The following is a 14,457-nucleotide window of genomic DNA, read 5'->3' as shown; positions in this document are numbered from 1 at the left end:
ATGGAGATCGTCCGAAGATTGATCCTAACGTCGTTGATGATCGTCCGAAGATCGATCCTATCGTTGTGGAAAAACCCAATAGTGTTCGTGCTAGTTGCTCATTGAATCCAACCACGCCGGTGACACCGAGTTCAGATGAAAGCGTCGAGTGTCTTCTTTTCATTGATGATGTTGTGAAAGGAGGCACAATTCATGTTGCAAATGGGCGAGCGTACATGAATGGAGGCGTAGTTCACTTCTCACCTTTGGAGGAAGGAAATTTACGCGTGACCTTTTTGGGGGTTTTGATTAAAAAAGCTAAATTGCCAATTCCCACCGAAGAAGCTCAAACCATTGAAGATGCTATAGGGGGGTTTGTCTCGTGGCCAAAGAGACTCATAGAAATGGACACGGGAATAGAGAGTCGCGGTCCGATTGTCAAACAACTCTCAAAGCTCGGTTTTGAGAGTGAAGCTAGCATCGATGATGCTAAGAAGATTTCGTACAAGGTGATTATAATCCCAAGTATCGATTGCTCGCTCAACATGCCAACAAAGTAATGTTACCGTAAGGGGATGTGATTATGGTCAATGTTAGTCCAAGTCTCGCAGCTATGCCGATTCCGGTGTCGTTTGAAGATGTTTCCGATTTTTTGCAATACTTGGAAATTGGCGCGGGGAGCATAACGGTTTATATGGAGTAAGAGTTTTCTTTATATGCATTTTTTAATATCAATATTCAATATTTAGTGTTTTGATCAACTAAATATTTGTTTGTCATAGCTATCTACGCTCAAGGCTAGAAAAGGCGAAGAAGACTCGAAACTATTGTTTTATAAATCCGAGCTTAAGTTTGTACATTGTAAATGACGACGAGGACGCTTATTTGTCAAAACGAGTCAAGGACGTTGGAAATGTGGTACGACAATGCAAATTTTGTGAACTAGTTTTGATGCCGTATAACAAAGATAATCATTTGATGCTCGTTGTCCTTGACCTTTGGAGAGATAGCGCTATGTTCTTTGACCCATTGAGAAATAAAATCCCAATCGATTTAACTCGATTGATAAAAAGGTAATATTTTGATTTCTTAAATAATTTTTTATTATAAATCGTTCTAGTGGTTTTTTCTCTTATAATCTCCGTGTTATATAGGGTTCTTGTGGATTTCAAGCTCGAGCACCAAAACGCCCATAGTAACGGGCAATCAACGTACATCAAGGCTTGGGATACTCCGAGACAAACCGGAAACACGGAATGCGGGTATTTTGTGATTTTTTATATGCGCGATATAGTCGTAGGAGGTGTAGAAAAATTAGAAAATAATAAATCCTATACAAAGGAGGATTTAGAGAGAGTTAGATGAGAATGGGTAAATAATGTACAAACATTTATTAACTGTGATGATTAGATAGTTTTTTTTATTGAATTTTGGATTGGTTGTAGATGTAAATATTTGCTTTTGAATGTTTTGAAGATGAATATATTATTTTTTGGATTGAAGGTTATTTTCAGGTGCCAGTTTTTTACAACGGGTTTCAGTACCGTGTAAAAACAGATTTTGGATTAAAAAAAAATTATTCTCGCCGCGGCGAGAAAAGATACCGAGAGCAGGCAAATTAGAAATCTTACTCTCGCCGCGGCGATATTTTTTCGTCGCCACGGCAAGTTTTTTTAAAAAAATTCATGACATTTCTACAACGCATAATTATCCGTTGTAGAAGCATCTCGCCGCGGCTAAGATATGACGTCTTTTGGAATTGATCTAGGGTTTAAAAAAAAGTTTAACGCTTCGGTAAGCGGCGGAATTTTAAAAATTTTCTTTTACAAGTAAAACAGTTTTTTCTAACCTAGACAAAGAGCAAGCACATATAAATAAAAACTAATATGAGCATAAAAGATTACTAACCTTTTTAGAAGCTTGAACGTTGAGAAGCTTTTGGAAAAGGTTGCAACGTTCGTCTCCCCTCGCAGCACGTCTCTCTTCCTTCCTCGGCAACTCGAGCAACCACGAAAGTTTCTATCACTAAATCACTCGAGAGAAAAAAGAATTAGTGTGTGGGCACTTTTAAACACTACGACTTAAGAACGATTCTTGAAGTCGAAGAGCTAAACTCTAGGTCAAATGAGGACCTAGGTGACAAAACAAAAACGAAATTGAATAGAGAGAGAGATAGAGGAGTCGGCCAAGTCTAGAGAGAGAAGCTCTCAATCTCTAAAACTTTTTATGAATGAAATGAGAAGAATAAGACTCCTATTTATAGGAGAGGTCTCACCTTCAATAAGGTAGTTTCCTCTTCTATAGAATATCACATATTCATGAGCCAATTTCCCTTTTTCCTTCATAGAGTCACACGGCCAAGACTTGCCAAGCAAGTCCTTGGATTTGTTTCCTCTTTTATTTTGCTTCTCCCTTGACCCTTATGGCCGAATTTCCCTTATGACATGCATAGGAAATTTGTTTCCTCTTTTCCTTTTGGCAAATATCTTGATACATTTATGCACAAAATATTCTCTCTTTTCCCTTGGGTAGTAGGCGCCCATGTTCATTCTAGAAGGGGCTTCTAGAAGCTCATTCATTTGTTCATGACAACATGGAAAAAGCCCATTAAGAATTTTCAATAAAATTCTTATGAAATGAAATTAATCCACAAGGCCCAATGATCAAGTCATGGCTGAGTGTTATTGAGTCATCAAATGACCTTGTCAAAAAATTTATAGACATTCAACAGCTTAAGAATGATGTAAAGTTCATTTAATGTATTTAAAGGTGTAGTTGCCAATTATTTTAGGGCGTTGGATACCTGTTATTCAAGATATCCTAAAATGAGACAGTTTGGGTTGGTTTGTGAGATATAGTCTTGAAGTTAATGGAAAGCTGGCAATTGTATAGCTGCTATATTGATTTGATAACGTGGTTACTGGTTAGTATGGTATTCAAAATTTCAAATAAAGCAGATGAATAGATTAATAATAATTGGCTTTAAAATTTGAATAAGTTAGAAAGTTGGACTATGTTGAAAAAAAAAACAATTGATTTGTGATGAGTGAGTGACATCACATTAAGTGACCTCACTTCTTAACTCCTTACGTGTGAATTTGTTTGTAATTAAATACATATTTCATGATGAGCTTGGTTTCTGGTTGGCTGCTCAGCAATTTTTTTTTTTGGAAAGGTTGCTCAACATATGTTATATTGCAAATTCAATCGCTCGGCGGGATGGAGATAGCAATGAAATAGAGTTGGCTAACGGGATCCGATGATCCCGTTTTTTTTTTAAAATCTCGGCCGTTGGATCAAGAGCCGTTTTTTTTTATAGCCGTTTGAATATGGCCGTTACAACCATTTCGGCCGAGTTTTTTAATTTTTTTTCCCACTTATTTCTAAAATCTATAAATACCCCCCCTCCCCCCCCCCCCCCCATTTCATTCATTTTCTTCACACCTTTCCTTCAAACTCTCTCAATTTCAATCTCAAATTCTCTCAATCTCTCTCGATTTTAATCTGAAATTCTCTCAAATGCTTTCAATTTTTCATGGCATCCTCATCCCACAACCAAGTAGGTCGAAGGGGAAGAGCTTCCCGAGGTGAACGAATGCACCGTTTTGAAGAAAATTGGTTGCACTTGTCTCAAAACGCCCCTGACCCAAATACCGAATACTCTTTCGATCCAAATTATGTTGCTCCTACTTTCAACCATTCATAATTCACCGAAATTCCAAACACCCAAGTGCCATACTACCCTCAAATGGATCCCGAGCAAGCCTATCAAGCTCAAATTCCGCCATCCGAAGTGGCTTTTCAAGAATTTCAACAATTCGAGCAACATTATCGTGAATCCCAAAATCCAAATGAAGAAGAAGATGACGATGAAACCCAAAATCCAAATGAAGAAGAGGAGGAGGAGGGGGAGGAGGAGGAGGAAGAAGAAGAAGACCTACCACCACCACCACCACCTCAACTTCGAAGTCAAGTTCCACGACCTCGACAACGTGAACAACAAGAGGAGACCCGACAACGACGACAACGACGAGCACGACAAGAACAACAACAACAACAACCACCTCAACAACAACAACCACCACGACGTCGTGCTAGGTCCGTTGTGTGGACCTTCTTTGAAGAGGTGATTGTGAACGGCGAAAAAGCCGGAAAATGTCACAGTTGTGGCAAAATCTTCAGCGCTCACAACACAAGAGTCGGGACGTCGCTATTGTGGAGTCATCACATGCACTGCCAGGGGAATCAATCTGGAGCCTCGTCAACCCAGGTAAGTAACATCGATCCTGTAAGCTTTAGACGTGATTTAGTAGAATATTTTGTATCCACCGATCAATCTTTTAGTCATATCGAATCTCAAGGCTTCGTTAGATTCATGAGTACAATAATTCCAAACGTTCAAATTATGTCTAGGAAAGCCTTGAGATCCGATATCCTAAAATGGTTTTAAGGAGAAAAGGAACAAAGGAAACAAACAATATCATCTGGTAGATATAGAGTTTCCTTAACCTCGGATATATGGACTGGTCAATCTAAGATGGATTTCATGAGCATTCTAGTGCACAATATAGACGACGATTGGAACCTAAACAAACGTATCATAGCCTTTAGGAGGATAGAAGGTTCTCACACTGGTGAAAACATCTTAGACATCATAGTTAGTGTTATAGGTGAGTGGGGTTTGACCAATAGGATTATATCTGTAACCTTAGATAATGCCACAAGCAACAACGCCATGATTATGGAGTTAAAGGAGAAACTTAACGTTGACGATACCCTTTTGCATCAACGTTGTGCTACACATATCATAAACCTCATAGTTCAAGCCGGAGCCGCTAGTTATGACCATTCGATCAACAAGATTAGGAATTACATTAGTTGGATAAATAGTTCAACCTCTAGAGTAGATGAGCTTAAGAGACGCCTTAGACTAAACGGTCTCCAAAACGCACCTTGACCTAGATAACAAAATTAGATGGAATTCTACCTTTCTCATGTTGACCAACTTCTTATCCGAGCATTAGGTCAATGTTATTGTTTCTTACATTAACAGTGAACATGGCAAAAATGCTATATCCGAATATGATATTAGGATGGCTGAATCATTTGTTTCTTTTCTCGACATTTTTTACAAAGAAACTTGTTATCTCTCTGCTGTTATTACACTCCTACTTCTTTTCTTGGTCTTCATACTATAACCGCAATTGCTGTGCATCTTGATAAATATAAAAACGAACCAATTTTTCAAGATTATATTCAAGCAATGACAGCCAAGTTTTTAAAATATTGGGGGGCTGGAAAGGTTCCATTATTATACGGTTTTGGAGCCATTCTAGACGTCCGATGTAAAATTGGTGGTTTAAAAATTTTTCTGAAGTACATTAGAAACCATTTCGTGGACCAAGATTACATTGCACTTGATCTCGCGAGGATCGTGCAAGCTTTTTTTTTTTTTATCTTTTCAAGGTATACGAGGCGAAACTCCTACCGCAATATCGAGCACAACCATCTCCATCACAGACGCAGTATCCGAGAAGACACCAATACACGAAAGTCTTCGTCAACGCGCCCGCTTACAGCCCATCGCCTCAACAACAAGAAGCTGGGACAAGTCAGACGAGGTCGAGCGCAACCGACGCACGGTCCCATCCGGAGATCCAAGAGTACGATCGGAATGATTGGGTCAGGTCGGATGACGAAGCCATCGACCTCTTGGTTTGGTGGAGACAGAATGCGAGGAGGTTCCCGGTCTTCATCTATGGCACAAGACATCCTCACCATCCCAGTTTCAACCGTGTCATCTGAGGCGGCTTTTAGTAGCGCGGGCCGTATCATCGACGATAGAAGATGTAGCTTGAAACCGGAGATGGTCGAAGCATTGACGTGCGGTAAGGATTGGATTCAACATAGAAATCGAGCACAAGAAACATTCATGTGCTTCGATATCCTTGACGATTTTGAAGTTGATTTCGCAAATGTAAACATAAATGGTTAGACTAACTTGTATAACTAAGGGATATCCCGGCCCTTGTCCGGGATAAATTTTCAAATAATTAACGAGGAAAGGGGTGCTCTTTTTCCTCGCCGCCGCACCTTTTTAGGGGTCGGTGAGGTTTTTTAGGAGGCCCATTTTTAATTTCACATTCTTTTTTATTATTTTTTCTGCCCATTTACTTCAAAATCTTTTCAATTAAGTCCTTGTATATAATTATTTAACTTAATTTAAATCTTCATTTCTACCCACTTAATTTAAAATCTTTTCAATTACATCCTTTTATTTAATTATTTAACTTCATTCAAATTTTTTTTTAATATTTTTTCTTTTTTTTTTACGCCTAACGGGGTCCGAATCCCGTTAGGCGGGACTCCCGTTAGTCCCGGTAACGGGAGTCCGGGCTTGGCGGGAGCGGGAGTCGCGGTACCTCCCGCCAAGCCAGGCCTACACCCACCTAAACTTTTTCTTTTTTCTTTTTCATATATATCCGTCAAATTATATTCCTGACCTCGTGTCCCTGTATGTATATATGTGCAATAATAGATGTATGTCTGCAGGGACCCAAGGACATCTCGTAGAAAGTCTTCAAGTTGCACTGCGTCTGGCATTGAATTATTTACTGGTTGATGTCGTTTTGCGTGTACAGCATGGCCCAGATTTGTTGACTATCCCTTGCATTGTACGTACCTACTCTAAACTAACTACTATATCTGAAAAAGAAAAATATTTATAAATCTAACCCTAGATCAAAGTTTAATTATCGCTAATAAATATAATATATTTACATATATGATTTGTTATTTAGTTAATTTTTAGTAAATATTTGATGAATATCTAATTTTTGTAATAATCAGTCGTAAATAATAGTTGGAAATAATAGTGTAAATATTAGTTGTAATCATAATAAAAGTTAACTAATTTTTGTAAGTATGACTAATTTTCTAATTATTTGATAAACAAAATATATAGCTTATTTTGTTGCTATATATGGCCCTTGTTTTCTTTTCAAACACCAGGTTGTATTTGATCTCTCGATTTATAATGTTAAATGTTATGTTGTCTTCTGTGTGTGTATATATATATAATATGAAAAATGTGTAACATTGTGTAAAAGTGATTATGTTTCGTCGATACTTATGGGAGAGAATCCTTATATATATATATATGCAGAAACTGCGGTGGAGTCTCATTCATCATCATCAAGACCAGTGGGAGAAGAGAGAGAGTACAGCTTTCGCCGATCAATTCCGATTTTTCGATCATGAATGGTGTAAAGCTGTACCCTCTCTCTTCTTCTATTTGTCTCTGATGAAATAACACCAATTGAAAGACTTGAATCTCTCTTTCTAACACACCAAAAAGGGGTAGATTCTCTCTCTCTCGCACAATATTTATTTATGTATGTGTACCCTTTTGTTGATCGCAATATTCCTTACTTTTCATCATACATACATATCTATATATACATATACATACATATCTATATATACATACACATACATATCTATATATACATATACATATATATATATATATATATATATATATATATATATATATATATGGATGGTGTGAAATATGCACTCTCTCTTCTTCTGTTTATGTTTGATGATATAACACCAAAATGTCTATGTACTTTTTTTCGATCGACCTTCCTTGTTTGATGATATGAATGGTGTTATTCATGTTTTATTAAATAGCAGAAAAAGCCTTGTAATCCCTGTCTCTCCCAACTCTCGCTCGTACAAAACATGCCCACCAATCAATATTTACTTTTGTACGTGTACCACCATATACACAAGATCGTATGCTGCTTCATTGATATACTCATATATTAATCGTTGCAAGGAAACGCAAGATAATGTTTAAGCAGGTATCATCATTATTATTACTTTTTTTTAACAAGGTATCATCATTATTATTAGTAGTAGTAGCATTATTATGAGTTTACCGTGATCGTTTTTCTAGCACTTTTTTTCCTTTGAATTTCTTGAGTAGTCTCATATATATTACTAATGATTGCTTCTGATAATGGTTTTTTGTACTTCATCTCTAGAGTAGTGTGCTTAAGTTTATTGCAAAAATAGCATTTTTAACTTGTAAACATATATTTTTCTTGTTTTTTTTTTATAAATTTTTTTTTTAGTTCGTTTGCTGTTTTGATCTCTATTTAATTGTTTACAATGTCATTTTTCAGGAGAATAACTATTTACTGCTTGTAAAAACACTTTTTTTTTTTTTTTTTGTAATTATTAGGCCAATAATTCGATAGCCCACCCTGTTTATAAAAATAGTCAAATTTCATTTTATTAAGAAAATATCTCACTAGATCGAAGAAAATTAATTAAGTGCTGATTAGCTTAATTTAATTTACTTAGAAAAATAGCTAGCTCACCAGGCTAAAGTAAATTACATTAATCTAAACAGTTGATCAATTTACTTCGGTCTGGTAGACTATTTTCTTAATAAAATGAATTTTTTGCTATAAACTTAAACGAATCTAAAGAATTGACTAGTTGCAACAATTTTTTTAAAAAAATATTTCAAATAGCCGTTATTTTGAAAATGACGCTAAAAATGCTATTTTCCTAATTTGTTCCACTTTATATTAAGCAGGTCTATATACATAAAAGTGTGATTATGTATAAGTACACGAGTTATAAACTAAGGAGGTTTTTTTTAGTGGAAAAAAAAACTAGCTCCTTTGTAACTCTCTAACCCTTTTCCTTTGTGACAATGGAGGTCGACTTAATATGGGGGCGGTCATCGGTCTTGTATAAATGTGTCCGTCGTGGCTGGGGCGGCAAGCCTTGGCATGGACAATGGTAGTAGAGAGATTTTTACTCGAGAGAAATAGGTTGGTCTGATGGCTCGGGTTTATGTAGGGTCCCCGTTCTCCATCGTGTTGGGCTGCCACCCCACCATAATTCCACAATAGTATGATATTGTCCGCTTTGGGCCCAAGCCCGCACGGTTTTGTCTATGGGCACCTTCCCAAAAGACCTCATACTAATGGAGTTGGTGTGACTCTTATATCCAAGGCAATTCTTGCCTACTCTTTCGATGTGGGACTTGGGTTGCTACCCTAACAATCTTCCCCTCAAACCAAGAACCACATACACATGGCCTCCCCTCTAGCGAAATCATCTTGTACCGCCGTTTGGCACCAACGGGACACGCCGCCTGACCATCATCATTGTCAGGAAGACTTTCGACACAAGGCACTCTCATCGCGAGGTCATCACATTGAGGGCTTCTTTTTCCACATCGCAAACACAGCCCAAACTCCCAGTGCTCCTGAACCTTTGGCGCTGATACCACTTGTAGGACCCTCGTTCTCCATCGTGTTGGGCTGCCAACCCACCATAACTCCACATTAATATGATATTGTCCGTTTTGGGCTCAAGCCCGCACGGTTTTGTCTTTGGGCACCTTCCCAAAGACCTCATACTAATGGAGTTGGCGTGACTCTTATATCCAAAGCAATTCTTGCCTACTTTTTCGATGTGGGACTTGGGTTGCTACCCCAACAGTTTAGTCATCATTTGCTGTAGGAGATTATACTGAAGCTTTGGATCTTTTGTGGTTGCTGAGTAGTCTTCGTCTCCTTGGTGGTCTTCGTCTCTTGTCTCTCGTCTCTCGATAAGTTTGTCATATTGGTGTCAATTTTTATATTATTTCTTTCAATTTCAATTTCAATTTTTTTTTGTGTTTGTCAGTGCTTTATTATATGTAATAGTTGTTTTATTTTGGATTGGAGACGAATTAGTTGCTTTTTATTATACCTTAGTGGATGACTATATAATTGGGGGGCAAACCTAAAATTAGCAGTGAGTACTCGCGGTTATAATTGTGTTAATTAGTGGCGAGTTATCACCACCTCTAATACTTTAAATAATAACATGTAACTTAAAAACTTTTTTTTTCCTTCTATTTTAGCGGCAACTAGTCACTGCTAACAAAACAAAGAAATTGTATTTTTTTTATTTAAAAAAACCAAGAAATTGTCGCTAAAAACTAAGTGTAAAAGTTATATAATTGATGTCACGAACCTATTTCAATCTTGCCCAAGACATTTTTTAGTCCTTTTTTGTGTTGTTTATCGACCATATTATTGTCCTTTTAGACCAAATTAATAGACTCACATGAACAAAGCGAGCCGAATTAGTGTGATAAATTATACAAATACGATATAGCTTCCCATAATTCTATACGAATATTTATACCACTAAACCATGGAGTTGTTATCAACCTCAGCTTGAAACCTTACCCATTGAAAAATCAAACATTCTAAGAAATCAAAAAAAGGAACTATGTATTCACCTTAGAATTGAGGTTATTATAAAAATACCATTGAGTTGTAATTTTAAGGTTATTATAACTTCTATCCTTAGAACGTTGCGTGGTCTTAGACGTATTCCTTAACATGTAATTTTTTTTTTTTTTTTAGTAAACGTGGTCGGTACCACGGCGAAATTCATTAGCAAGCCTCACTTATGGCGGAGGAATACCGTGGTTACAACGGGAAATATCATTGAGAACCTCGTTCATCGCGCATGGCGGGACAAACTCCAACCACCGCGACGCCGAAGAAAAATTAAGCGCAAAACGTGCCAAAGAATGGGCCACAACATTACTAGATCGGGGGAGATAGACAACCTCAATAAGATAAAAAAGGGACTTACAATCCTTGATATCCCCAATGATAGTGCCAAGCTCCGTAGCCGGGGTAGCAATTCTCTTCACGACTTGAACAACTTCAAGACAATCCGATTGCACCACCACTCGGTCATACCCAAGCTCCGCCGCCAACCGAAGGCCTCCCCGCATCGCAAAGGCCTCCGCAAGAGCCGGAGAGAAACCGGCGTTCTTTACCAAAATCTCCGACGCAATAACCCACCCTCGGTGGTCCCTAATCACACATCCGGTCCCAATTTTTCCATCGGGAGAGTCAATGGCCGCATCAACACAAACACTCACCATACCGGGTTCCGGGGGCTGCCAATCCGACGCCGGTGGCACTCGGTTCTCGGGGGGCAGCGGCCTAGGGGGGTTAGCTCTCCGGTAAGCATCAAGAAAACCCCCGGTCCATTCCACAAGTTCCTCCGGAGTCCACTTATCCTTCCCCGTCAAGACGTTGTTCCTATGATTCCAAATTTCCCAAACAAGAACAAGAAACAACTCCAAGTTACTAACCTCAAAGGACTCCATGGTGGATATGAAGAACGAGGTAATGTCGTCTCCCCGGAAAGAACAAACCAAGTTGTCAAAGTTAGTGAGCTTCCAAACTTTCCGGGCCCACCGGCAACCCCAAAAAGCGTGGCCGATCGACTCCGGGCCGCCGTGACAAACCGGGCACTTGGCATCGAGAGTAACTTTCCGCCGAAGAAGAATCGAGTTCACCGGGACCCATCCTTTACACACTCTCCACACAAAAAGCTTGACTTTAGGCGGGATCGAGAGCTTCCAAAGGGTCTTCCACCACGTTTCGGTACTCCCCGGCGTGGACGCGGAGGCAATGGCGCGCCGAGCCGGGTTAGAGGCCAATCGATAGCCACTTTTGACCGAGTATTCCCCGTCCTTAGAGAAGTGCCACCGGATGGTATCGGGCAGCCCCTCTTCGGGAGTAGGAATGGCAAGGATATCTTCCGCGTCACGCCTAACGAACATTGCTCGGACCAAGGCTTCATTCCACTCTCCGTTATGGTGCTTGAGTTCGGCAACGCGCATATCCTCGGGGATCGGGGGAGGGTCGGCGAGAGAAAAGTAGGGGGAGCGGGGGATCCACCAGCTACCGATAACAAAGGTACTTTCTCCATCCTCTACCTTCCACCTCCAACCCTTATCGATGATCTCTTTCCCCCACATCAAACCGCGCCACATTGACGAGCTATCGGAAGTACAGCTAGCCTCCAAAAGAGACCCGTTAGGGTAGTAGCTAGCCTCAAAAACTCTCTCCACGAGGCTGCCCCGGTTCCGACAAAGTCTCCACACATTTTTAGCCACAAGGGCTTGATTAAAACGCTCCAAATCCCGGAAACCCAAACCCCCCTCCGACTTGTGCGCCGTTAACTCCGACCATTTGCACCAATGGACTTTCTTTTCGTCTCCGCTATTCCCCCACCAAAATTTAGTGATGACCTAGTGGATATTTCCGATGAGAGTCTTCGGTAAGCGAAAGCAACTCGCGACGTACCCGGGGATGGCTTGGAGGACCGCCTTAATGAGCACCTCGCGACCCGCTTGACTAAACCAAATCCCCCTCCACGCATTTATTTTTTCCCACACCCGATCACGCGCAAAGGCAAATAACTCGCAAGTACGGAGGCCGGTGAAGGTGGGCAGCCCTAGGTACTTCTTGTGGAAATGGGTGATGGACACTCCGAGGCTAGCGGCGACCGCTTGCTTGGACTCTTCCGATACCGATCGGCCAAAGCAAACATCGGACTTGGTGAAGTTAATGGCTTGCCCCGAAACCGAGGAGTAGATGGAGAGACACCGGGCAACTTCTTCACTCTCTTCAACGCAGGCCCGTAAGAAAATAAGGCTATCGTCGGCAAAGAGGAGGTGAGAGACACGGAGCTCGCCTCGCTCGAACTTGACTCCCGAGATGAGTCCTCTTCTTTCCTTGTCCAAAAGGAGCCATGAAAGCCCCTCCGAACAAAAAAGGAAGATGAAAGGGGAGAGCGGGTCCCCTTGGCGTAACCCTCTCTCCGGCTTGATAAGACCCCGGGGTGCCCCGTTGATGTTGACGGCAAACCGAACCGAGGTCACGCACCTCATGACCTTCTCGACCCATACGCGATCAAAGCCCAACTTCAACATCACCGCTTCTAAGAAAACTCATTCCACTGGGTCATAGGCCTTAGCCATATCGATCTTTAAGGCGGCGTAATCTCCGTTCCCGAACCGACCACGCTTCATGGTATGGATCCCCTCAAAGCACACCATTACATTGTCAAAAATTTGGCACCCCCCAACGAAAGCCCATTGGTTTTCCGAGATCACCTTCTCCATGTGGCCCTTTAGACGAGATACGAGGCATTTAGAGATAACTTTATAAGCAACGTTACAAAGACTAATGGGATCAAAGTGATAAGGGTATCGTTGAGCTCCGTGATCGATTGTCCGTCGTTTAGAACACCCACGCACACCTCGGTCACGCGTTCTCCCACCACCTCCCAGTTCTTCTGGTAGAAGAGGGCCGGAAAACCGTCCAAACCCGGGGCCTTTATAGGATCCATAGAGAAAAGGGCCGTCTTCACCTCGTCCTCGTCAAAGGGCCTTAGGAGGTCCCTATTCATCTCCGGCGTGACTCTTTCCTCCAAACCCGCAAGAACTTCCGCGATACGAGTAGGATCGGGCTTCGAAGACCGGAAGATGTCCTCAAAGTAGGTGGAGATCACCTCCTCGATACCCTTTTCATCGCCTCTCCAAGAACCGGACTCATCGAAAAGGCCCCGGATTTCATTCCTCTTCTTCCTCGTGGTGGCCTTGCGATGGAAAAGTTTCGAGTTCTTGTCCCCGCACTTCATCCAAGCCATCCGGCTCCTTTGCCGCCAATACACCTCATCTTTCTCAATAAGGTAGTCGAGTTTGCGTTGCTCCCGGCCCAAGTCACCCCGATTACCTCCGATCTCCGGCACGTTCCACCACCAATTTTTGCCTCTCGATCTCATGCTTCAACTCAGCCCACTTCCCTTTGCTCCACCCCGAGAGGTTCACGCAACACCTATGGAGGGAGTCGAGGAGGCCACGGGCTCCTCTAGCTTCTCCCGAGACCGGCCACGCTTCTCGGATGATGGCCCTGCATTCCTCTTCATCGCACCACGCCTCCTCAAAAAAGAACCTCCGGGGCCTACTCGGGTTGGCCACCCTCTTAGTCCCGAAGGACGTGAGAAGAAGGGGCCTATGATCCGATCTCCAATACTCAAGGTGAAAGACTTTCGCCAACGGGACAATAGTCTTCCACTCCGAGTTGGCAAGGCACCGGTCGATCCTCTCCTCGATACTATCCGGGGACGAGCTGCGACGCCATGTAAAATCCGCCCCCTCGTAGCCTAGATCCTCAAGCTCACAATCTTCAAGCATGTGCCGAAAGGAGTTAAGAAGATACGCCTCCCGGACCCTTCCATCGCTAAGCTCCCGATCCTCAAGCACCTCGTTTAGGTCTCCGTCAACAAGCCATGGCCCGTTGTAGGAGGCCATAACACGCCTCACAAGTTCCCATGTAAATTTCCTGTTGAACGCCATCGGATCCCCGTAGAGACCCAAGAAGCCCCAAACTCATCCGTCGTCATCCTCCACCCCACCGCTAATGTGAAACAGAGAATACGACCCAAGGGAGAAGCGGATCGTATTCCTCCAAAGTAGCATGAGTCCCCCACTTCGGCCTACTCGGTCCACCGCGAAACAATTGTCAAAACCCAACAATATACGAACTCGTTCGGCCGCACTACTCACCAGTTTAGTTTCCGAAAGAA

The 14,457-nt window shown here is 41.6% G+C and overlaps 1 protein-coding gene across 1 annotated transcript; it reads right to left on the bottom strand.

Annotated features, from left to right (window-relative positions):
- Positions 1 to 13,600: 13,600 nt before the first annotated feature.
- On the bottom strand, positions 13,601 to 14,227 carry LOC149394128 (uncharacterized). Its single transcript, XM_089618265.1, has one exon. The coding sequence runs from the start codon at positions 14,225 to 14,227 to the stop codon at positions 13,601 to 13,603; it is 627 nt and encodes a 208-aa protein (XP_089474391.1).
- Between the last annotated feature and the right edge of the window lie 230 nt (positions 14,228 to 14,457).

The sequence above is a fragment of the Urtica dioica genome, chromosome 6 (genome assembly GCF_054948205.1).
Source record: "Urtica dioica subsp. dioica isolate 48M chromosome 6, U.dioica_male_clone48M_v1_H2, whole genome shotgun sequence".
Classification (NCBI taxonomy): domain Eukaryota; kingdom Viridiplantae; phylum Streptophyta; class Magnoliopsida; order Rosales; family Urticaceae; genus Urtica; species Urtica dioica.
This window is presented reverse-complemented; position numbering and strand designations above follow the sequence as displayed.

Coding starts and splice junctions, on each gene's coding strand:
- LOC149394128 (XM_089618265.1), bottom strand. CDS start 14,227: ATGGCGTTCAACAGGAAATTTACATGGGAACTTGTGAGGCGTGTTATG.